The sequence below is a fragment of the Zootermopsis nevadensis genome, unplaced genomic scaffold (genome assembly GCF_977971745.1).
Source record: "Zootermopsis nevadensis isolate Lab colony 2312 unplaced genomic scaffold, Znev_1.0 Znev_ptg000018l, whole genome shotgun sequence".
NCBI classification, from domain to species: Eukaryota; Metazoa; Arthropoda; class Insecta; order Blattodea; family Termopsidae; genus Zootermopsis; species Zootermopsis nevadensis.
Genome location: NW_028259150.1, coordinates 285,153 through 309,791, shown reverse-complemented (window position 1 = coordinate 309,791; position 24,639 = coordinate 285,153). Strand labels below are relative to the sequence as shown.

The 24,639-nt window shown below is 35.8% G+C and overlaps 1 protein-coding gene across 12 annotated transcripts in view; it reads right to left on the bottom strand.

The window, feature by feature from the left end:
• LOC110827459 (uncharacterized) overlaps window positions 1-24,639 on the bottom strand; it is a 51,552-nt gene that overhangs the window by 24,069 nt on the left and 2,844 nt on the right. For 8 of the 12 annotated variants that reach the window (XR_002542333.2, XM_022059158.2, XM_022059163.2 and 5 more), the window contains exons 2-3: window positions 23,927-24,202; window positions 19,895-20,145 (exon numbers count right to left, since the gene is read on the bottom strand). Coding sequence is in view for 11 of the 12 variants with exons in the window: in XM_022059158.2 (XP_021914850.1) it covers window positions 19,895-20,145; window positions 23,927-24,202 (527 nt within the window). In the remaining variant the exon portion in view is untranslated. Of the gene's footprint in view, window positions 1-2,337; window positions 2,565-3,269; window positions 6,432-19,894; window positions 20,146-23,926; window positions 24,203-24,639 lie in introns of those variants that run through there. The other 4 variants (XM_087351018.1, XM_022059164.2, XM_022059166.2 and 1 more) reach the window with 3 other exon arrangements.

The following is a 24,639-nucleotide window of genomic DNA, read 5'->3' as shown; positions in this document are numbered from 1 at the left end:
GTCTAAAGCAGATCTTGTTAAGTTGTAGTAAATATAACCACTGGTATGAGACGCAATTTCTCCAAGTGCCCACTAAACACATTGTGCAAAAAGATTCTCATAGAAAGCTATAATTTCAGAGAGAGCGTTCATATACTATCAAGATAATGTTCTGAAAATTTCTCCAAATAAATGGAGTTTGATTCCATGTCTTGGTATTTCCCACAGAAACCAGCACAAGGTGATCAGACTATTTTCAGAGACAAGATTACAATTCTCATACAGAGAAGGGCTTGAATAAGTTTCATTTCAGTAAGTAGTCCATCACATTTTAGTGAATAATCTATCAGTCATATGGACTATATATAAAAGTGCAGATAATAAAACTGCAGAGTACACAAAACAGAAAAAAAAGTGTTCAATTTTCACTATAATTTAACTATGGGAGGTGCTACTCTGAAACTGTATACTTTAGAAAATAAATGCAGTACAAAGTGAAACATAATAATATACCTTGAGTTAGAAACATTTCTACAACAATCTCACAGAACAAAACAACATCATTACATAACAACAGAAGTTGAAAAAAGTAAAATCTTTGAAACTGGGAAGAAATAAACAAACAGGTATTATCTGTCAGATATCATCACTCATTACAACACGCATAAAATGTTGTTAGAAAATGCGAGCATATTAGCTCAGTACATCAGCTATTTATACATGAAAGTATGATCAACTAGAAACAAAATATAAAACAATATTCGTCTCTCCTGGATAATTCCACATGTAGACAAAATTATTAGGACCTTCACTGTAAATTTAAATGTGCCTAATCAACTAACATATATTCCGCATTTATAAGTTACTGATGAAAAAATCAGAGAACAATGAGGCTGTGTTCTGGGTTGTAGCGATCTCATTGACCTGACGGTGGAGGCAACAAGGACCTCTGAAACGTTGGTAATTTTTACCAGACTACATGGCGCTACAACCCAAAAGACAGCCATATTTGAATCCACTACTGTGAAAACCTCAAATCCTACTTAATGATGCAGTACATCAGATAATTATAGAGTTTAAGTGTGTATGACTAACTAACTATCTAACTAACTAGATGGCTTACCAAACCCGAAGGTTCATCACCGAATTAACCAAAGCCCTCCACCGGACCCTGTCCTGGGCCAACAAAATCCAGTCTCCTTCAACTCCCATCTCCCATAGATCCCGCCTGACATTACCCTCCCATCTACGTCTAGGTCTCCCCAACAGTCTCTTCCCCTCAGGCTTCCCAACCAATACCCAGTGCACACCTCTTCTCCCATCCATGTGCGATACATGCCCCAACCATCTCATTCTTCTCAACTTAATCACCCTGACAACATTGGGGGAGGAGTTAAGTGTATGACTCAGGAGGAAAGTATTGCAAAAGATTCTCACCAAATTTGGTATAGCCATAATACTTATTAGACTAATTGAAATGTGCTAAAATAAATGTATTTCAGAACAATGGCAACAAATCAAAATTACATGCATGAAAAAATTAAAGAGTAGACTAAATTCTGGGAGCATTTGCTACTATAAAGCTCAGAATATTTTATTTTTGTTTGATATCTAAAAATGTAAATATCAAAATTATAATTTTATCTATTGCTCTGTGCAGGTGTGAAACATGGTTTCTCACATCAAGAACACAGACCACAGATTGAGGCTGTTTGAAAAAAGGGTGTTTAGAAGAATACTTGGATCAAAGAGACAGAAAACTGGAGAAAAGTGCACAATATAAGGAAATTCACTATTTGTACTCTTCAACAAATATTAAAATGATCAAATCACAAGGACAAGATGGGCAGCACAAGTGGAATGCATGGCAAAGATAAGAAATGCATTCAAAATTTCATTGGAAAACCTGATGGAAAGAGACCACATGGAACAATGAGGTGTTGGTAGAAGGATGCTACTAAAATATTCTAATAAAAGGACTTGGTTCATGTGGCTCACAATATGTGAATAAAATACTGAATATTCAGGTTCCATATAAACAGGGGAATTTTCTTTGACTAAGCAACTGCAAGCTTCTCATGAAGGGCTCTGCTCCATGGAATCAGTTTGTTAGTTACGATCCAGTTTGAAGGCACTGTAAAACAGTTTGACTGAAACTTGATTACCAAAAAAACATGTTGTTTTTTTCTCCTCAAAGAGACATTCATATGCCCATGCCCAATGTGCTAATATTGCAGTGGCATACCTGTCCCTGCAGCATGACATTTGCACTTTAATAAAAGTGAATATTTCTAAAGAGAGTTTGATGATTCATATAATTTTTCCTTAGTTGGAGAAAACATATTGTCAGAATCTTACCTTGCTGCTTCTAAATAATGGCTTGAGTGTGATAAATTTTGAAACATTCCTTCAGGCACAGCCCCACTTTACAATCTTGACACCAAAATGAAGTTTCCTTCCTTTTGCCAGTCCTCTTACAGCAAACTGCACATCTTCTGGTGGGTTTTGCTTTCTTTCTTGTGGGAGGAATCTTTTCAATGAAGTGGTTTGTCCTGTCCCAACAAGATGCAGGTGTTTCAGATGGCCTGCCAGGATGAAAAGGTTTTTTTTTCTAAAGTATTATTTTATTGTCAGTTTTTTTAAAATCCCATCTACATTTGCATATCAATAAGAGCATACAGTTCATCAACATCAGCATTTTTTACATTGAGAACTGTGAATCTTGGTTTTATATTTCCCTGAACTGAGTTTATTAAATAGGTAGTGTAGCAATTTCTTTCTTGCATTACTGTTTCCATAAATCTACTGCCAAAAGAAAGTTTAAAGGCTTCTCACCACCTAACACTGGATTTAGAGGCCCAGGCCCAATGTCTTCAGAGAATAGTATTTTACTACAAATAAATGGCCAATTTTTCCCATTTTCAGTCACTTTGTTCTTGAATCCTTGGTCTTTTCACTCATGAATCATAATAAATCTTCTGAATCACTCACAATTTCTTCTTCACTTTCATCATTACTAAAAGATTTCTCCACTGTAACACTATCACTGCCATCATCACCATCTAATTCACTGCCTGTCACATATTTTAACATTTTCACTAGAAGACTGTTGTATAATGCCATAAATTGCTTCCTGTTTAGACCACTTGCCAAACTACTACTGCAGATATAGTATGTGTGTTAAAATAAAGAAATAATTTGGGTACAGCAAGGCGTATAAAGGAACAGATGGAAGGGACACTACAGTGTTTCAAGGTCATGTGGGTGAAGCAGTGCAAAAACATTCAAGATATGGCAAAGCAATAACAATTTTTCTCAAATCCTGCAAATGGTGAGTACATACTCAAGATTGGCTACATTTTGAAGTGTAAGAACACAATGCAGCTGCCAGCTGGTGGGAGTTATAATGAGTATGTATAAGATATTGAGTAATAATAAATTCTTCTCGGGCTACCAGCCATATCAGGGCACCCCGAGGATGAGGACAAAAATGGTTCTCAAAAGGTTGGTGCTTTCTCCATTAAAACACCAGACATGGCTGGTTGCCTGAGAAGAATTAATTATACTTGGTCACTGTGAAAGCTTCAGATCATACATATTTAGTGAAGTTCACAGGAAAACCCTTGTATGATGCATTTTTAATCCAGAATGATTTAAAATATGGGAATAATTTGCCAGTATTATTTATTAATTCTGATCTAGACTATTCTATCAGGAAAGTGTAAGTAAAGAAGAAAGGTGTAAATATGAAGTGCTACACCAGATACCTGGACACACTACTGACATAAATTTGTTCGGTGATAAAGAGAATAACAGAAATTATCCTATAAGCTAACAAATAAAACCAGCAACAAAGTACTACTATACAAGAAAGTACAATAAAGTCCTGATTATCCAGCCTAAATGGGAATAAAGGATGACTGTACAAACAAAAACGTCAGATAATATGAAATACATATGAAAAAGATCAGGGTAAATATGAACTGAATTTGTAATTCAATATACATTAAATTATGAAAAAATACAATGTGGCATCAAATGAAAAAGCCTCACAAACAAAAACAGTCAACATAACGTAAATTTATAAATGGAAAAGCTCTTTTCTGTTCACTGTCAGCGACAGTGAACTGTGAAAAGTGACATACACAAAAAACCAAGATTACAGTGGGATGCTACACACTACAGGCGAGCAATGCTTATTTGCTTCTGAGCCTTCTTCCTTTTCTTTGCATCAAGTCATCGTGCCAGCAAGGGCAATCTCGATAAATTCAATCCCACACTATGACTCATGGCATGCTGGATAAAATGGAGTGTCAGATAAATGGGATTCTGCTGTACAAGAATCAGGTGAAAGGCAGAGGGTAATACTTTTCTTGAACAAATTATGACAGACAATTCATGAGTAAACCACTTCCAGTTTGAAACTAACCAACCAACCACTGCTGTTCGGGGATGGATAAAATATGAAATACATACAAAATTTGTGGGGAAACATCCTGACAAGTGGTCAACCAGACAACTGAGGGTACAAAAGGTGCAAAGAACTGGATGAGACTTATATAACAAACTTCTTGAACATTATCCATCAACTTTAATTAAAAGCACAATATTTAGAAGACTGAAACCTATCTTCATCTTCATGTGAAACCTACTCTGTTGGGCCCAACCAATAGAGACATCAATGAAGACAATCTGAAGCTCCAAGGTGGGCCTTCAGGAAGACATCTCAGCATCAACAATACTCTAAACAAAGTCACAAAATGGTACTGCTGCTACACTCAAGCAGTGCAAACAATGTGACACCTGCACAGCAAGCCAAGTCCCCCAAACCAGGAGCTGGATCCTGATGCTCCAATACAGCATCTAGGCACCAATGAAGAAGATCACCATAGTCATTACAGGACCCTTCCTAGGGACTGAGAGGCAAAATCAATACTATGGACTAGTACACCAAATGGCTGGGGGCATATGCCATGAAGCAACTGTGGCAACTTCTGCCACTTTGGGGTCCCAAGAGAGCTACACAGTTACTAGAACTTTGAGCCTTGGCTCATGCAACAGTTGCTGCAGCACCTGGGAGTAAGTAAGGTAAGAAACACCCCTCTTCCCTTGTGTAGATGAAGCAGCAGCCATCTCATGAGCTGAAGCTGTTCCGTAGCTTGCCATCTACAAGGTAAAGATGACAACTGCAATTTTCACCAAAACAATGGAATAGCTTCAACACATGAATAAAGATCAAAAGCCAAAATTATCATTAGATGATGTGTATAAAAACCAAAAGATCCTGAACATTGTCACAAGTGTGTAAAGACAGGCAAATGGAATGAAAGGACAAAGTTAATAAGTCCTCACCATGTTGAAAAATGTACCTAAAACAGTTACTGTAACAATTTTCTGGGATCCAAACCCAATCTTGAACAGCAACAATGATTTAACTAATTCCTGTGCAACAGCAGTATGTGATGTAAGTAGCCACGGATTAAATGGACCACAATCTCTTCCTACCCCTTCCACTCATATTCACAATGCATTGTACTCATCCTTCCCTTATTAGATGTACGCAATGCAATTAAAGTATAAGGTGTAAAAACAGCAGACATTCAACAAATCTCAAGATTTGGAAACATACCTTTCAAACACAGTATTTTCAGAGTGGTCTGTTGTCATAGTGTCAGTAATACAGTATCTTTACTACTGCAAACAAATCTTATGCTTTAAATAGGAGTACACAAAATATGGACAACAGGCCATATATAACCCATCAAAACTTAAAAATCTGAACCACAAGTGAAATTTTAAGCTAAAACTTCTCCACTAGTGTTTATACATTTTATGTGATAAATTACCAACAACATTAAGAATGATAAGTTTATTCAATATTTAAGCACCATCATCAATAAGAAAGTTTCCATTGCTATGGAAACTGACAACTCCCAAAATCACTATTCATAGCCTTTCAGTGGAGCTTAATAGATAATCTCAAATACAAGTAATGGAATCCAGTGTCAAAACATTATGTTTCCAAACTTGGCACAAAACAAAAACCATTAAAATTTTCACTGCTCACCAATTAATCCCAGTTTAATATATGTAGGAAAAGCAGCCAGGCCTTAACTAACAAAAGCATTTGAATATAAAGAACAAAGCTTCTATACGATTGCAAGTGCCAAAATATGATTTATTACGAGTACATTATATGAAAATTTTTGAAACATGGGGAGATACACAACCCTACCAAACATGTGGAACATTGAAATCTGGATCTTCTGGGATGAGCTTTAGTTGAACAGAGACGGCACCTTCTGGAACTTGACAGTTTGTCCGGTAAATGTGGTCTGACATTACTGAATCTGACTTCTTCAGACACTCCAAGCAGTCGTCCAGGTTTCGCACGCTTATTTGTAATACTAAGTGTCTTTCCAAGTCCTTGTTTCTTCTTTGTTGAGTCATTTCTATTTAGAAAGTAATCTGGGTGTAAGGTGTGAAATGACCAGTAGACATTTCAATAATAATTCTCAACTGTGGTTATTAATAATCTGTGAGGACCAAGTGTTTTATCAACATATAGTTGAAGTACTTTTGTATAAAACATATTTTCCCAAATATTAAACATAAAATTTGTTATTCATAGCTTAAAATATAAAAGCAAATACAGAAGAAAAACCCAATGAACTACATGTCATCACAAGCATCCAGCAAATTACACAAAATTGTGTTTAACACTGTAATTTATCATATATAACTGTGCACACACATGTCCATCTGAGAATCCAGAATTACCCTCTTGCAAAGAACTCATTCCGCAAATATTTCATAGAAAACAAATAATACGTGTCAATATAGCAAACTGGCACCACATAAAGTATCAGCATTACCATAACAGACGTATGCATGGTTGGAAAATTCTAACCCTTTCCACTTCAATTACTCCCAATATTCAGAATAATCCACTTTTCAACAGAGAAAAGCAACATAGTTTCAATTTACTTGCACTTAATTTGCTCCTGTGCCTCAACTCTCACATTATTAATATATTCCTGAACACCTCTGTAGAACTTTGCTCTATGGTATTTCCAAAATATTCACAAAAAAGCAAACCTGACTTTTGGTAACAAGTTTCACAAAAACACAGTATCTTGTCTACCCACCTGTCAGTTTTCTGTTAAAGCCACCTTTAAACGTCCCATATTTACGTGCCACAGTAACACGAAACTGTACCTTTTTACTTCCGATTCTTCCCCTCCCAAGCCTCTAAGGATAAACTTCACAATTCCTTTCACCACTACTATAAAAAAATCAAGAGTCCTAACCACTTCAATTTCTTCTCCTTTTTTGACTTGGATGAAACTTTTATGCAGCTCTATATACAGAGTGGGGTGCTAAGATGTGATGTATTTCACATCGCTGCTGTGGGTGACTAGTTGGAGTGGGGAAAGTGGCACATATACATCTTGGTATGCAATTTAGTAGTCACGGAGAATGAGACAGTGAATCATCATGTTTTCACTGTGAGAACTTATTATAAAACTAAGTCTATTGTGCAGATGCAGAGACATTTTTTGGCATGAGTCTGATGTTCCAAAGCATATCAGAATTCCTTTGTGTAATGCCATTTAAAGAGGGCTGACAATTTTAATGTTTGTGGCAGTGCAGTCAATAATTTTCTTGGCCCTAAACTTTCCACCACAGAATGAAAAAGTAAAAGCAGCAATTCAACAGAATCAGATATGCACAGCAAGTTAGCATGTGATCGCCTAAGGGATGCCAAGAAGGTACCATTGAAAAATTTTGCATGAAGGAAGTTTCATCCTTACAAAGTTCATGTAACCCACAAAACTGAAAGAACCGGACAGACTCCTCATGTGAATTTCTGTAGACAATTCTTGGACATTGTAAATAATGAAGAAGGAGTTTTCGACATTTTGATCATGTTAGATGAGGTTCACTTCCACATGTAGTCCATACTGCAAAGGTAACAATTTGGTGTGATTAGGCCGAATTTCTTTTAGGAAAACAAACAGGACACTACTGTGGATTCTGAGTGCTACTGCACTATGCTGCAAACAGTTTTGGCTATGGAACTGCAAAGGGTAAGAAATGTATGCTTTTAACAGGATGATGCAACAGCCCACATGGCAAGGAAAACCATGACCTTTCTCAGGGGAATATTTCCAGGTTGCTTAATTTCACAATTTGGCAACATTCCTTGGCCAACACAATCCCCAGACTTGACAGCCAAAGTCCAAAATGTATGCTACTCACCCCCGCTCCAATCAAGAACTGAAAGACAACATTATGAAGGAAATCAGAAAAATTAATGGTGCTTTACTGTAGTGAGTTATGCAGAACTTAAAACAGAAATTTATTAAATGTCATGGAACTCATCTGGAGCAAGACATAAGGCATGAATATAAAAGTGAAATCATTTTGCTAGTTATCCTTAAAATGTTTCACTTCATTTGTTGTCTAGCCTCTCACAGTAGCCTACAGAAAACAGTCACATCCTTGCACCCCTTCCTGGACATTATTCTTAGATTTCCCATACAAGGACCATATAGCACATCTTCAACTTTTCAGCCAAAGCCCTGAAAATAATCTACACTGAAATTTTCAAACATATATCGAGACAAATACAACTGTCACACTTCATTTGCTATGTCACAAGTAAATGCTTCAAAATAAAATTAAATACAGGGTAATGCAGGTAGAAATTGGAGAGTTGTTACTGTCACAGATTCATAAAATTAGCATGCTGTATCTATTCTGAAAAGAACAGCAGCTTCTATCCTATTAAGGAACATCAATGAAGCCAAAAGAGTTAAAACTAGTAACTACTATAAAAGAAGTATGTTGCACATTCACAATTCAATTTCAGGTGATAGCTGTTTTACTTTCATCCCAGGATAAAAATTCCAGATTCTCATGCACAATAAATAGCTGCTTAATATACATATTTTTATAGCAATATGTAAGTGTCCTACAAAGGTACTACAAAATTAGAACATTAACAACAGTAACTAGCATTAAGAAGGAAACATCCTGGTAAGGCAAGCATGTTATAGCTAAGCTGCAGGACATGATTAAATGCAGTATGTCTATTAGAACAACTTGATGAAGGAAATTAAACAAAATCCAAATTATACAACTGAGTCAAAAGAGGACTGTTTCATCACTTGCTTGCATACCACTGATTTAGGACATTATTAATATGATAAAAAATTATTTCTACATCCATGTAAAAATACTTTTAAAGAAGACATATGGATAAATTTAGATTTCTACATCAAGGAGCCAAATCATACCTAGATCTCAAAAAAGTTAGCCCACAACCAAAAAATACCTTCAAACTATGAGATCAAAATGGTTATTATTTACAGTATATAATATTTTCCTGTCACAAATTAAATTAAATTTTGTTTCTGCCAGTGATTTACTTCATGATTCCCTAAACGTTTTGACAATAGATGCTTAATCATACCAGTATTATATTATGATGAACATTTTTCACTCACTGACATCTTCCACAAATTACTACGAGAATTAATATAACAATGTGCAACATAAATATTACATGACCTGTAAGCAATAAGACCATTTTACCCAGTAATGAATTTTGGGGTCTATTATGTACATAGTGACATTTTACAGAACTCACTACTGATAACTGCCCAATAGGAATGAAATGTGTCTAACATAATAAATTACAATGGTGTTGGTGTTAATAAGGGCCAAACATTACATCAGTGTTTTTTCAGACTTTCTACATTGTGACCCACTGTCAAGACATGCATTTTACACTGTGTTCCCAGGAGAAAATGCTATTAAATGACTCAGAAAAAAGAAAGAAAGAAAATAAGCAATATGATATGCACATGAGATAAACAAATTAATACCATGAGTACAGAAATAATTAGATAAAGATGCTTATTCACTTATATGTGACAAATGCACCTAATTAAGAACATACACTGATAATGCTACAAAAATATCAGGTTTCTTTCCTTAGTAATTCCACTATGTCTTTTTGTCATACTAGCAGCAAAATCACTTGCAAATCCTTTGCAGTCACCCCAATATCACCCAACCATAAATTATTCCAAAGTTGAAGGCAAACATAACAACAGGGCAAACTGTCCATAAAATAATCTTGCCATATCTCTCAAACTAAAATAACATTTTCCCAACATGTTCAGTTACAAAACCAGTGCCACTGTAATTGAAAAACAACTATTTCTAAATTTACTACAAGAGTAATTTTCACATTAAGAGGCGGGGGTCCGCAATGGCCGCGCGGTCTGAGGTGTGGGCCTTGTGCTGCTTGGTCGCTGGGACCGTGGGTTCGAGTCCCACTCAGGCCATGGATGTTTGTCCGCGTTTTTCTGTGTTGTGCTGTCCTGTGTGCAGGTAGAGGCCTTGCGACGGGCCGATCCCTCGTCCAAGGAGTCCTACCGAATGTCTACAGATTGATCCAACGGAAAGTTGGGACCCGCAGTGCTCAGGCACTTGAAAAAGGGTCGTTCCCAGTATCCCCAGTATATCTAAGAGGCATAGTCTATAATTGTTCAATTTTCCACCAAAACTTTTATGAACCACAACAATATAAGCTGGAAGAATAATTTCTGCAGCAACTACACAAGCAATTTTTTTATTTTGAGACATGTAATGTATACAATGACAGCAGAGCTTTGTCATAACATCACTAGAATGATTACGAAACTAGGCTAATAACTTAAAATATCTTCTCCTTCTTTGACAATAATTTGTAAGGTTTTATCAATGAGTTCAGTATGCTTTCCCTCCATGTGTCATTTTATTTTTATGGTTCTATCTTGGTTTTTCAAGAACTTCAACAACAAATAACACATCGAACCTTCACACTTCTTTTTTACTTGTACAACTGAAGAAATCATATTTAAAATAACTTTCATTATGTACATTCTTCTAATATGCAAATAGGCCTACAGATTCTAGCTACATTAAATTTGTTACACATAACCCCAAAGTTCCCCATCATCACTATGCATGTAACTGAGTCACAAATAATACAATTACTTAATTTGTAGGATGTCCATAATTTAATAATGTGCACAAAGCCACCATAATGTTTATTATTCCATGCAAATATTCCTTATCAAATGTTGCATATTTCCTAAAATTTATTGCCATACAATTTCGGGATCCTGTATTATGCGGTACCAGTCAATCCGATTTTGAAAGTTCATATTATATGCAGCACTGTTATTACAGATTATAGAAAATAAAAAGTTTAAGATTATGTTGGCCTCCAACTGCATAATGTTTATAATGAACTTAATGAACATCAATCATTTTTTTTTCTTGCAAGAGGAAAGCAGGCTACAAACTGTAGGTTGAGTGAAAAATTGTGTTCCAAATAGTTTTCCTTGGTCAATTCAGGAAAATGTTAGTATAATGTCTCGAAACAAACTATAACTGCTTCTACGAGGTGCGATCGGAACGTTTCCAGACTGCGCCTATAAAAACCCGTACACTTATCTCAGGTATTAAATTCATCCATCACCCTCGAAGAAGTTCCCCTGGGAGTGAACACAACGATCCCAGCGCCGCTGCCAAGCCTGGAAGCATCCCTGGAAATCTTTCTTTGTCAGCCTGTCAAGCACCATCTGCGATTCTGCCCGAATCTCTTCTATCGTCTCAAATCTCCTTCCCTTTAGCTGAATTTTCATCTTTGGGAAGAGGAAGAAGTCACACGGCGAATAAGGAGGGTGCGGGATGACGGCCATGGTGTTTGAGGCCAAAAACTGCCGAACTTTGAGGGCGGTGTGCGCTGGCGCGTTGTCATGATGCGTCGCATGTGGAGTTCTTCCTTTAGAATCATCTGACAGGTCCCATAGCCTATCCCAACAATGTCGCACAAGTCGTTGATGGTACGACGTCGATCTTCGTGAATGGCAGGCCGAATCTTCGTAACATTTTCGGGCGTTGTGCTCGAAGATGGTCGTCCAGAACGCTCGTCATCATCGACAGAGGTTCGGCCATTTTTAAAACGGAATGCCACACAAAAGTTTGTGCACGACCCATTGCGGACTCCCCAAATGCTTGCTTTAGCATTTCATAGGTTTCCGTAGCCGTTTTGGCGAGTCTTTGGCAAAATTTGATGCACACGCCATTCCAAAATCGCAGGAGGGTCGGTGTAATGCACTACCAAAACGCCCGTAACTAAGAAACAAATGCTAATTCGATGATGCCGGCTGGCACACTGATTCACTATGAATGTAGGCCGCACCCCCTAGCGGCAGAAGCTCGTACTACATCCGGTTCGCCCTCTATTGACACAGTCTTGAAAGTTTCCGATCGCACCTCGTACATCACTATCCAAGATTCCTACATACCCTGCCACTTCTCACTTCACACTATGATTGATTCAATGCAGTGGAATAATCTAAACCCAAAACCTAAATTTACTTTATATTAATTATAAATATATATAAAACAATTTGTTAATCAGCATATAAACCAAGAAGTGTGTATCAGTTGCAGATGCTGCAAAGGCTGGTTGGTACAAGAGGATGAACTGAGAGTTGGTGACATCAGGGCTTCTGATTTACAGGAACTCTAGGTACATAGGTAATGAGGAAACTAATTTTAAATCAAACATTTAACAAAAATATAGAACAGTAATATAACTTTCTTCACACAGACAGTGGCTTGTTTACATCAATTCACTACAAACAAAACTAAAGGGAAAAACATAGGAACATAATGTAGCTAAGTCTGACCAAATGGTACAATTATGTCCACAGGTTTCTGGGTTAATGAGGTACCAAGTATTTCATGATACAATTATCCCTGTTATAGTGAGATATGGGTCAAACCATGGTCTCACCAGCAATCAAAAATTCATCAGATGACAAATTTGTACTTTCGTAGAATCAGTTTCAAGCGGATGGAGTTTCAAGCTGGAAGTAGATATATGTCACTCTGAAATTTGGTCCTGCTAGTTGTAGGGTCACAAGGTGAGGCCTTTGTGGATGGGACCCTCATCAATGTACCACAGCCAGGAATGTGGTGAAAGTTAATGTTGGCCATGGGGATGAGTTTATTAGAGCAGTTTAAGTAAGAAATGTGGGAGCAGCCAAACAAAGAACCACAAAAGTTGCACTATGGGAGTATGAAGCGATGATAATCTAGCATTGCTGTACATTGTCCAACTGGAAACATTGGTGAACACTGGATAAATTAGCAAATTCTTTGTGTAATGGGTGAAACCAACTGAAAAAATCATGAACAAATGTCCCTAGTTTATTGTTCCACCTCAAACAGCCATGTCACCTCTGTATTTATTTCTTGTTTCAATTCACTTCCTACATTCCCATTCCCACAGGAAGATCTACCACAAACTCTATCCTATGTTCATGGAGATGAGAACTTTAATGTTGTTACCCAGGAAACTGAAGAAAGAGAGAGAGAGCGCCCAGCCACAACTGGAACATCGGTTACCAGTACTGCATGCAACATTGGGCTAAGTTCAATTGCACTATTATTTTCTGGACTGATTATTATGTATCACTTAAACCTTGTATGTATTTATTAATTTTTAACACACTGATATATGCACATGGAGATACCTAACCACTACAATATATTTGCTAGTTCATTCCTTAGAGTGCAAAAATACAAGACATCACTCTACATAATGCATAATTTCATTCACAATAACTTCAAATTTATAACAGCATAGATCAGTCTCTCACTTTGAGGGAGGAACATAGATTGAGGATTTTTGAGAACAGTGTTGAGGAAGATATTTGGACCTAAAAGGGAGAAATCTGGATAATGATGATCTTTTTGGCCTGTACTCCTTACCTGATATTGTTAGGGTGATTAAATCGAGGAGAATGAGGTGGGTGCAACATCAGTATGCATGGGGGAGGGGAGGGGTGTTTGGGAAGCCTGAAGGGAGAAGACTGCTGGGAAGACCTAGGAATAGGTGGGAGGATGTTAGGATAGACCTTAAGGTGACAGGAATCAATGGAGCGAACTGAATACAGCTGGCTCAGGATACTGGCTTTTGTGAACATGGTTATAAACCTTCAAGTTTCATAAGAAAATGAGCTATTCTTTGACAAGCTGAGTATACAACCAACTTTTCAAGGTATATCCTGTACCACAGAGAGTGTGAGTCATAGATCATTCTCAAATTATTGTATATATAAGAAATACTAATCACATGCAAATACAAAATTCTTGAAAACATGCATATCTCTACTCAAGAAACATATATGCACAAAACATCACATAAACATTCACCACATACAAACGAAATCACACATTTTTCAAAATTAAACTGTGCGATTAAATAATAACAGCACTTTACTTAAAGTTTTGGTCTACATCAAGACAAGTTAGCATTAAACATAATCTGTCATACACAAAAATGATAGCTCCAATCTAGCATAAGCTTATAATAATAAAATAAACAAAGACAAAACTGTCATCTCCATGAAATCTTCCAACCAAAACATTTTATTCATTTCTTGTTTCCTCTGTGTCTAATGCCCCACACACCTCAAGTAGCCTTGTTTTCCCACTCTTACATTGGTGCAGAGAGTAAATTATAAAACTTCTGATGTAATTTGATCAGTTCCTGTTACTTCATTTCACTTGGGTACAAATGCTCTCTGCAACACATCATTTTCAAATACCTTAATTCCTGAGGTTCTCACAGCAACAAGTATTAAGATGGGTCTCTTTTAGGTTGCAGCACTGTGTGGTCTGTTGGAAATTATTTTGTGCTCAGCCTGTATATGAAGTGGTGCCAGACCTACCTCACTATTAGACACTCTTTCTTGCTCGCAATTATTCTCTTTTGGACACTTCAATCTGGCTCCACAGTAAGATCGATCCAGTAATTGTTTGTTTCAGGTTTCTCATTGTGACAGTTTTTCCATGTTTCTTACAAAAAAATATTGATCACACTTCCATCTAACAGACAAAGTTTCACCTAACATTTACCTACTTAAAAGCAAAATGTATGTCAGACATGCCAAAATGCATTCTCATCTATATGAAAACTATGTGTTATTGACTCCTTGACACACACCCCCCCCCACATGGCATTATAGAGAAAAGTGCTCAGTAAGGCTCAGTCCAGTTGTTTAGCTATTAAAAATACATCACTGTCTTTGTTTTGGACTTTAGCCACTGTCTGTTTTAAAGAAGTCTTAAAAATCTTAAAACCTTAAAAAATTACAACATTTCAAAGGCTGGATCTCAATCTTCAGGTAAAAAGGAGGAGAGACCTATTCTGTTGGAGAGACTAGCTTTGTCAATTTTTAGGCATTTTTGAAAAGCAGAGGATGGATAAGCCCACAAAGAACATAATATAAGATCATTATCGAAGACATTCAAAGAAGGAAACATTATACTTATTTTCTGCATACATTTCCACTTCACCATCAGTCAACAACTTCAAAATCATTTTCATTTCTTCTGTTAACTACTCAATGACTGTATTTAAATACATGGAACCCAATGCTGTACCATGCTCTTTTATGTTCTTCAAACACTAAAAATACTGTTCTAGTTGCAAAGTATATGACAAAAACAATCACTGATCATATGTGGTACAAAGGATCGTGGCTGGCTGTTGAACGTTTATTTCTAGGTTATCCGAGGTCCTTACTTAGCAAGTTCTACTTTGAACAGCAAATACATACAGCACAGTCTTTGGAGCTTATATACAAAATTTTAACTGGAAAATATTAAAGGAAGAAGCCAAGTGGGGAAACCTAAGATTAGACAGAAGGTAACATGGTAATGAACATTTAGATTCCATAAATGGTGGGAAATTTCTTGACTAGCTGACTGACTGTTAGCTTTCCAAAGAAACTCCATGAGTTAGACAGTTCATTCACACAATCTACAACATTATATATATCATTAGCTAGTGTGAATTCCTTCATGTAGACAGTATGAGACAGCTTACAAAAGTAAATTATGTTAAAACTCACTCAACAGTACATTACAGGCATATCAACCTTCCACATTACATCTAACCTCCTTCCAGCTTATTATAAATTTTGTGTGTAATAAATTTTGGTTATTCAAACATTAATGCCTTCCAATTTTATTTCATAAGCATTTAAATGTTTTTTTAAAATCTTTATTTACAATATTTTCTCACTGATGAAATATTAATGCCTTCTCATTTCATGAACAACATGATTTTATAAAAAGTCCAACACTTTCAAACAGCATTTTGTTTTGTCCTTCCAAAAATGTAAATATAAATAGCTGAATAAAATTTAATCAGGCAATTCACATTTGTGTATGATCCTTCACAAACAGCACATTATACTTATATTTATATAAACACTGAACTCATCAAAGTTACCCTACACACATTTTTGTATATAACAAAAAACATCTCTCCTGAGATCTTTTGTCAATTTACATTAAAAAAGTAGGGTTCACAATCTATGCAGCACCTTTGAAGTGATACAATAAATTCATTAGAGATACTTCATAAATTGTATACCTTTCACAACCCCCATGAATATAATAGTTTGTTGCTCTGGTTTTCCCTATTATAATCATTATTTGTTTTAGGTTCAATCAGACATTGTAGGTACCTCAGGTCTTGAAGGAATATAAGTGACAGAAAACTTCCAGTGTATCACTTTCACTGAAGAGAGTGAAACAGTTCTCACAGCCCCTGAAAAGTAAAGCATATTTCAGAAATTGTGCAGTGGTAGGTCTAGTACTTAACTGCATGACCAAGATTAATATCTGTAAAAAATGCACTTACCCATACAGTGCACTAGATGTCAGACGTTACTTCTTCGCCATTATGTTTATTCCTTAATAGTGTGATTTTCTTGTTTACTTCTGGTATGGATATATATTTACTTTTCATTAAGCAGTGTCATTTAACCTTCACTTCACTTGAAGAATTATCATGAACATTCACGTAGGATTTGAGGTTTTAACAATGGTGGTGGTGCAACAAGAGCTGTCACTATGACAGATTTGCTATTGCACTCTTCTTCTGCAGGTGCAAATATGTCTTAAGTATAGTCAATTTCACTTTCTACACTAGCAGAACCACTTTCAACACTGCCATTGTCACTACTATCAGCTGACAAAGCAGTAATTTCATCATTAGTAAAAGAACAATAAAGTCACAAAGGCCCAGACATTACACTTCCCCTTCAAAACTAAATTGCCCTGATGACAGAGGCAGTATGACCTGTGAAACGTTGGTTAACATCGACCAGACTACACAGTGCAACAACCCAGAAGACAGAAATCTTAGATTGTAGATTTTTGGTCTGAAATTTAAATCCTTGTGTTGGCATTTAAATGGCACACAGTGGCCATATAACCCTTTGAAGCTGAAGTAGAATATTTAAAAGTTTGGTTCTTACCTCAAAGAAATCGCAATGAGTCTCTGTTACAAACACCAATTGGTTTACGGTCTTTAGAAAAATAATCGGTTTACTTGAGAATCACACATAACTCACAAATATACTGTTGGCAAAATGCATAGTTAATAATTGTTACTGCTTTTTAAAAAAATAAATTTGCAGTGTAACACTGCTGCAGTAAAATTTTTTTAAATATAATTCTTCTCAAAAACTACTGACTGTAGAACAATGAAGTGGTATTTTCTTTCTTATGTTTTGAGGAATCACTTTAGTCAATATATACTAAAACAATGCTTACCAACTAAAGACTGAAGTAACATACACTATTCTTTCTCCTACAATTTAGCTATTTTTACCTAAATCATTTTAAAACCTCTCACTTCAGTATTTCACTTCATAAATTTTAAATTTACATGAAGACTTACTTTGATAATATTTTTTCTAAGTGTGGTACCACTCAAAACATTCAGGAAAATGCAAGGTAACAAGGTACTGTTTGGATTCCCATGTAGTTTCACTCCATTTTTTACGTCTTACACACAACTTGCATTCTCTTGTAGGGTACTTCTTTTCTGTGGGTGGGATATGTCTGGGGAAGTGTGCTCATGTCTTGGCTTGTAGTTAAAGTGAAATGTCTGTGTGTGTGTGTGTGGGGGGGGGGGTGTTACAGAGGTGCATCAGCTTCTACGGCTATTTGTGCCTGTATACACTTGGAGCTGGATACAGAACCCTTGACAGTGGGCTTCAAAATAAAATGACAATGTTACCAAAACATAGCTGTGTTTGATAAAATTGTCTGGCTGTAGAAGGGCCTGGCAGTATACATACACTTAAAAATAAACAATTTGATAACTGATAACCCCGCAGGCAAGGCTGTATGGAGGCCTGCCTGTGAAGTTAGGATTAAAAGAGCAATGTTCCTAACATGTGACAGAGTTCCATTAAAACGTAAGTTAGTTTTAAGAATGCCAAGCTGTAAGGAAGCCTAGCAGTGTATATACTGATAAACAGAGAGAATTCTAATACCACTAAAAACTAAAATTCTAGTCCAATGCAAAAACCCTATCCATAAGATTGATGTGGAAAGCCTTATTGAAGTCATAAAAGACAAAATATCACAGACTCTAAACCAAGCATGTCAGAGAGTGTGCCATGAAGATGACACAATGTCGTGGGTTTCAGCATAACATGGGCAGTCCATCAGAATGTGTGCCACATTCAAAGCAATTTATGCCAGATGCATCACTTACAATTGTAAATTTACTGTGTCTAAAATACTTGGTACAACCTCACATCCACCATTCTCTTGACTCTAGAAATCACCATCAGGTACTTGATTTTCATTGTCCAACTCAAAACTAGCTTCAACCTCACTATAAATATCACTGCTTTCATTTAAACCTTCACATGGTAAAAACCCAACAAAATCAGAGGACACACACTTCCTCTTTTGTGAAGACATTTTTGCTGTGTTCGGGAACAACACTATTGTATATTCATATACTTCACAAAAGAGAAGTTGTGTATGGACATTTCATCAAAAAGACAAGGACTTGAAATTTCAAGGATTAAGATTCTTCTTCCATCTGCTGATATTAACCAACAATAATTCATTCAAGTAACTCGATGCTGCCCAGAATGGCAACCATTCTGTCATATGTCTGACTCAATATTCCCATGCAAAAAATTAACATCAATACATAAATGTCTGTTTTAAATATACAAAACATGAAATTTATTTCATTGAAGTTAATCATGTAACCATTTCAAGAAACAGTTTCTGCGTAAAATTCAAGCTTATACAATTGTTTATCATAAGAGCAGAAGTATTTACATATTAAGAACACAAAACTGTTTACAAAAAAAGTGGAAAAGAAAAGCACAAAGAAAATTGCATAACTGAAGTAATGTGTTATTGAAAATGTTCCATATGGTTAAAACATAATTTTCTCAGTTTTGTTATTGAATAAATCCTCACATGAATGCTCTTCTCTACTGTACCCAAACCAAATTTTCAGTTAAGATTCAGATATTATCTTTTCAATACCCACTAATTAGTAAGTGACTTGTAAATTGGAAGCAATACCACAAAATATTCCAATAGTTTTAAACAAGTCATATCAGACCAATACAAATGCCTCTTCCACACGCGTTGACAGTGAACAGCAGAATTACTACTAAACTGAAGTCTTTCAAATCAGAGATTTTATTATAAGCTTCACAATTCAGAAATGGAAAATTTGCATATCATATGCCACAATCACAATGTGCTATATAGTGGTAAAACTGCTCTGTAAGATTCACATTGCCAGCCACAAGATATTCCTCTTACCATCCCACTTACAGAAGTACCACTTCATTCTGGTACTATGATTCAATTCCCCCCCCCCCAATCTTACACCAGTTACCTTACCAGGATTTTCCCTTTCAACATTTGCATGCACAGTATGTGTAAACATATTGAAACATGTAAGATAATTAAAATAAATAATAATCTTTCACATTACCTGATAACTGGAGGGTCCATTGTGGTACAACTTTCAGACTTTACTTCATCATCCAGAGGCAGCAAATCAATTTCAGTTTGTTCAGTTTGCATATTATCTTCTACTAGACTTGTATGATGCCACCCTTTATCTTCATAAACTTCTGTACCCTTTTCATCAGGTTCTTCCTTTACCATTATTACTTCTACCTTACCAGATGGCGAATTTTCAAAGACATCTCTTCTTTCAGCTACTGTACATTCTTCTGAACGCTAAACAGACACAACATACATATTCCTTCAGCAATATCACTTTAACACCGTAAAACCAGTGACATTTTTATGCACCACCTGCTTTAACATTTAATATATCTGCATCTTGCCAAATAGTGTATTTGTAAGTTTTGTATGATTCTCAGAATAGACAGTGATTATTTCCTTACATAGCATGAGAACCAAGTTAATAATTTTTATATTGGAGATGTGCTGTTTCATGAGGCAAGAATTAAATTTTGTAAATGTTATTTAGATGAACTCAGCTTCAAAGGGTTAAGTAGTACATTCTTCTGTAAGCTAAACAGGCACAATAATAATTAAAACACATTCCTTTAGCTAAACCACTTTTATTAGCTAAAATCATAAATTATCATAATTCTACATTAAATTAAATAATGTTTACAATGTTTTACATAACAAACGGCTTAAAGCTTTCATGTTTTCCCATTTAGTGCAGAAACAGACAACAAAATTCAGTTTACCTTTAGACCACAACAAGAAACTATATAGGGTTAGCACCTCATAACTATTACTTACCATTACTCTTATATGCAATAACATGAATTCATTCATATAGTTAAAATCCTAGATTCATAGAAATGAAAAGATTAAAAATATGGAAACTGTAGAGAAAGAAACAGCAAAAGTTTCAAAATTGAAGTAAATAAGACTAACCAACTCGATGTAAATTTGACTAATGAAATCCCAGGTAGCAGAACCTTCAGGACCAGCACCGACAACACCAAAGCCCACCACCAGACTTGATCCTGAGCCAACAATATCTATTTACCATCCTCACAGCCCACCTCCCTAAGATTCATCTTGATATTATCTTCCCATCTCCTTCTTGGTCTGCCCAGTGGTCATTTTAATGAAGGATTCCCCATAAAAACTCTGCATGCATCCCTTGCATGTTACATGTCCAGCCCATAAAATTTATTATGCAATGTCCTACGCTGCTCACTTACTTTATCCCTCTTGAGTCCAACTATTTTTCCTAGCATTTAGACTTCAAACACTTGTAATTTATATTCTTCCCTCAGGGTAAAAGTAACTTTGCACCCACACAACACAAGGGCAAAGTTACTATTTAACACATCTTGGGTGTTTCTGGAAAGCACATAGGAAGATAGCTTTTTCTGGAAAGTATATAGGAAGATAGCTGTTTCTGAACTGAATAACACAAAGCATTTCTGAATTTATGCTTGTCCTAAAAGCACCATAAATTATACATCTATTACTGTTCCCAGAAACTTAGAAGTCTGAAAAATGTACAAATAACTTACATAGTAATATTATGACCACAATTGCAAATTTTGGCTGTAATATGTATGTGTCTTGACCACTTTCTTTGATAGAAGTTAAACCTTATTCATTATGGTGTTCATATTCTCACCCAATGTAGTAATCTCACTGGCCATTAAATTCCAATTTTTCTATCTTTACCTTACACTGACATTATAGTTTGTACAAAAATTTAAAAAAAAGGAGTAGAAATAGAGCAGTCTTCTGTTAGCTCACAGTAAATTGGGAAAGCATAAATGTTTACCTATGTGTACTATGTTCAAATAGAGACGGGAGAGCTCAGTCAATATTTTACATGTTGAGCAGTGGATATGTATATGATGTACCTTCACACAAAATTCCACGTGTCTAGCTCTAAATATTCATTGCTAATCAATGCCAAACTGAAAGTCAATTTTTTTTCTCAAGGATCAAGTTGGGAACATCGGTGAATCTTCAAAACCAGCCCAACATGAACAGAGAGGATGGACTGTCTGTGGGCATGTCACAGAAATTCTTATCCATACCATGAAAGAATGGAAGGAAGTTATAACAAGAGGGCATTACTTTCTCATGATCCTAGATTGAACCTTCTGTTATCCACTTAGTTCCTAACAATCTTCACTTCAACTGTAAAGATCATCCAAAATGTTAATACGTAACCAAAGACTGTCTTAACTCACATAAACGTGAAAACCTTAAACCTTACACATTGAACTAACATGATCTTTTAAGGGCTTTATTAGATGTTGAAAGCATATATATTTTTAACAAAGCTATAATACTTAGGGGTATTTAATTTAATTATGATGTTTTAGAGTATTTCACTCTCAATTAGTTCAAAAACCTTATCTAGTACACTGTACTGTCACATTTTGATTTTCCTCAAATACTACCTGAATAAACAAGGTTTGATGAACATGCAGGTGACTAATAGGAATACATACGGATGATCATCATCAACCATTTCATTCATACAGCATGTTTAAGAATATAGGCAGCACATGCAATGAAAGTGACAAAGCCAGTTAGTTATGAAGCTTTCAAGGTAACTGAACGACGAAGTCTTCTCAGGCAATTTGCTGTGCAAGTATGAGTTACATTCCAGCATTTCAGAACTGTCTCTGCCTCCAGCATCAGAACATACGCAGACACTCATTGGGGATGCTTTGCCACATGGTGTTTTAAGATCAGGATCAATCTTAATGGGCCAAAGGAAACTGGAAATCTTCCGTGACAGGATATCTAGTGTCTTAATGTGCCTGGAGAGCATCCTTCTAATGCAAATTAATATTGAGGGGATGCTGCCAAGGAAAATCTCCAGTTTCATGCAGCCTGGTCCTTAAAACACCGGGCGAGTACAGCATACCTTTTGAGTGAGATGGTTTAAATTGGACAAACTGGATGTTCCCTTGAAACCAGGGTCAAGAAGCACCAACACCATATCCAGTTCAATCATCCAGGTAAGTCAGCTGTGGCCAAACACAGCATCAACATCATCATGAATGCCATAACTTGTTAGTGTCGTCCCCAAGTACTTGAATTTTGTCACATTTTTTAACAATTCATTAGCTATCCTTATATTCTGGTTCTGTCCTGAATTCTGATGCTGCAACATGATCATATACTTTGTGTTTTTTGCCCTTAACTGTTTCTGTGTTCACTTTTATAGTATTTATATTATCACCCAACAGGTATCAGCATAGACCAAAAACTGATGTGTCCCATTCATTTCCAAACTACCATGATCTTCTTGGACTTTTCTGATGGCATATTCTAAGGCAAAACTGAAAAAAAAGCAGCAGTGGTACATCTCCATTTCAGGCCAATCTGAATAGGAAATGTATTGGACAAATGCTACCTACACAAATTTTGCTAAATGTTTTAATTAACCTGACTAGCTTCTTAAGTACATCAAATTCAAGTAAAATATTGTAAAGTGTTCCTCTTTTAACTGAGTCATTGACTTTCTTGAAGTCTATGAGTAGTTGATGGATTGTGCCATTGTACTCCCACTTTCTCTCTAGTATCTGACAGTCTGCCATAATTATTATATTAATAGGAGATTATTTATGACTGTGTCCATTATATATATAAATTATTAGTCACTGTCATGGTAATGGTACTTAGGAATTTCTATATGACTATATGTTAGTGTAGTGTGTTATGTTTAAATTATCACCGTTTCAATGGCAACACTCTTAGAGGATTCTTGGTGTTGTGGTCTGCATTACTGTCCATAAAACCACTGTCCTATATGTAGTAAACAACAACCATGACTTGCAGCTTATTGCATGTAATTCTTTATAGCTATTATTGACACACTCTAATATTTATTAGTTTATTTAAAGGTAAACAACAGAAAACTAGAAGCTTTCAAGCAGTTATAAGTTCAATGTTATTTATAAATAAAAGCGCAAATGTCCGCAAGTCCCACTATTATTACTAACAATACTACTTGTAAGTTAGAAACATGCTATTTCAATGCAATTACCTCTGTTGGTGGTGTTACTGCTGTTGTACACTGCTTAGGTGAAAATGGATCTTGTACTGGCAGCAATTCTGTTGGAAACTGTGAGACTGTGTCTTCACATTCATGTGCATACTCCTGAGAATCAGTCTTAAATTCCAGAAATGTTTCTGTACATGTTACACCATTCCTCAATGTTTCTTCTGATTTCAAACAACTTTCTTGAAATTCATGGAATACCTCAAGTTTGTGTAAACAATGATGACATATTACTTTTGGAAGAGGATCATTCTCTGAAACCTAAGAGAATAAATTAAAAATAAGCACATTGAAACCAAAATGTAACAGCATAGAAACATATTTCATTAATTACAGTGTAAAATATAATGGATAATCAAGAAGTCACATCATTCCTAACACATGTTCCAGTTTTCAAAAACTAAATTACACTGAAATCAAAAAACAAGAAATGAAATTCTCAAACAAGAATATAATTTAAAAAAACCCTCTAATATGAAGTATTACCATTTTCCAAGTGCATTACTCAAAATTTTGCATGCATCAATGACCTCAGATTCAATTGTTGCAAATATAAATCTATTATGGCATATACAACTCTAACTAAGTAACTAGATGGCTTATGGAGCCCGAAGGTTCATCACTGAATTAACCAAAGCCCTCCACCAGACCCTGTCCTGGGCCAACAAAATCCAGTCTCTTTAAACTCCTATCTCCCA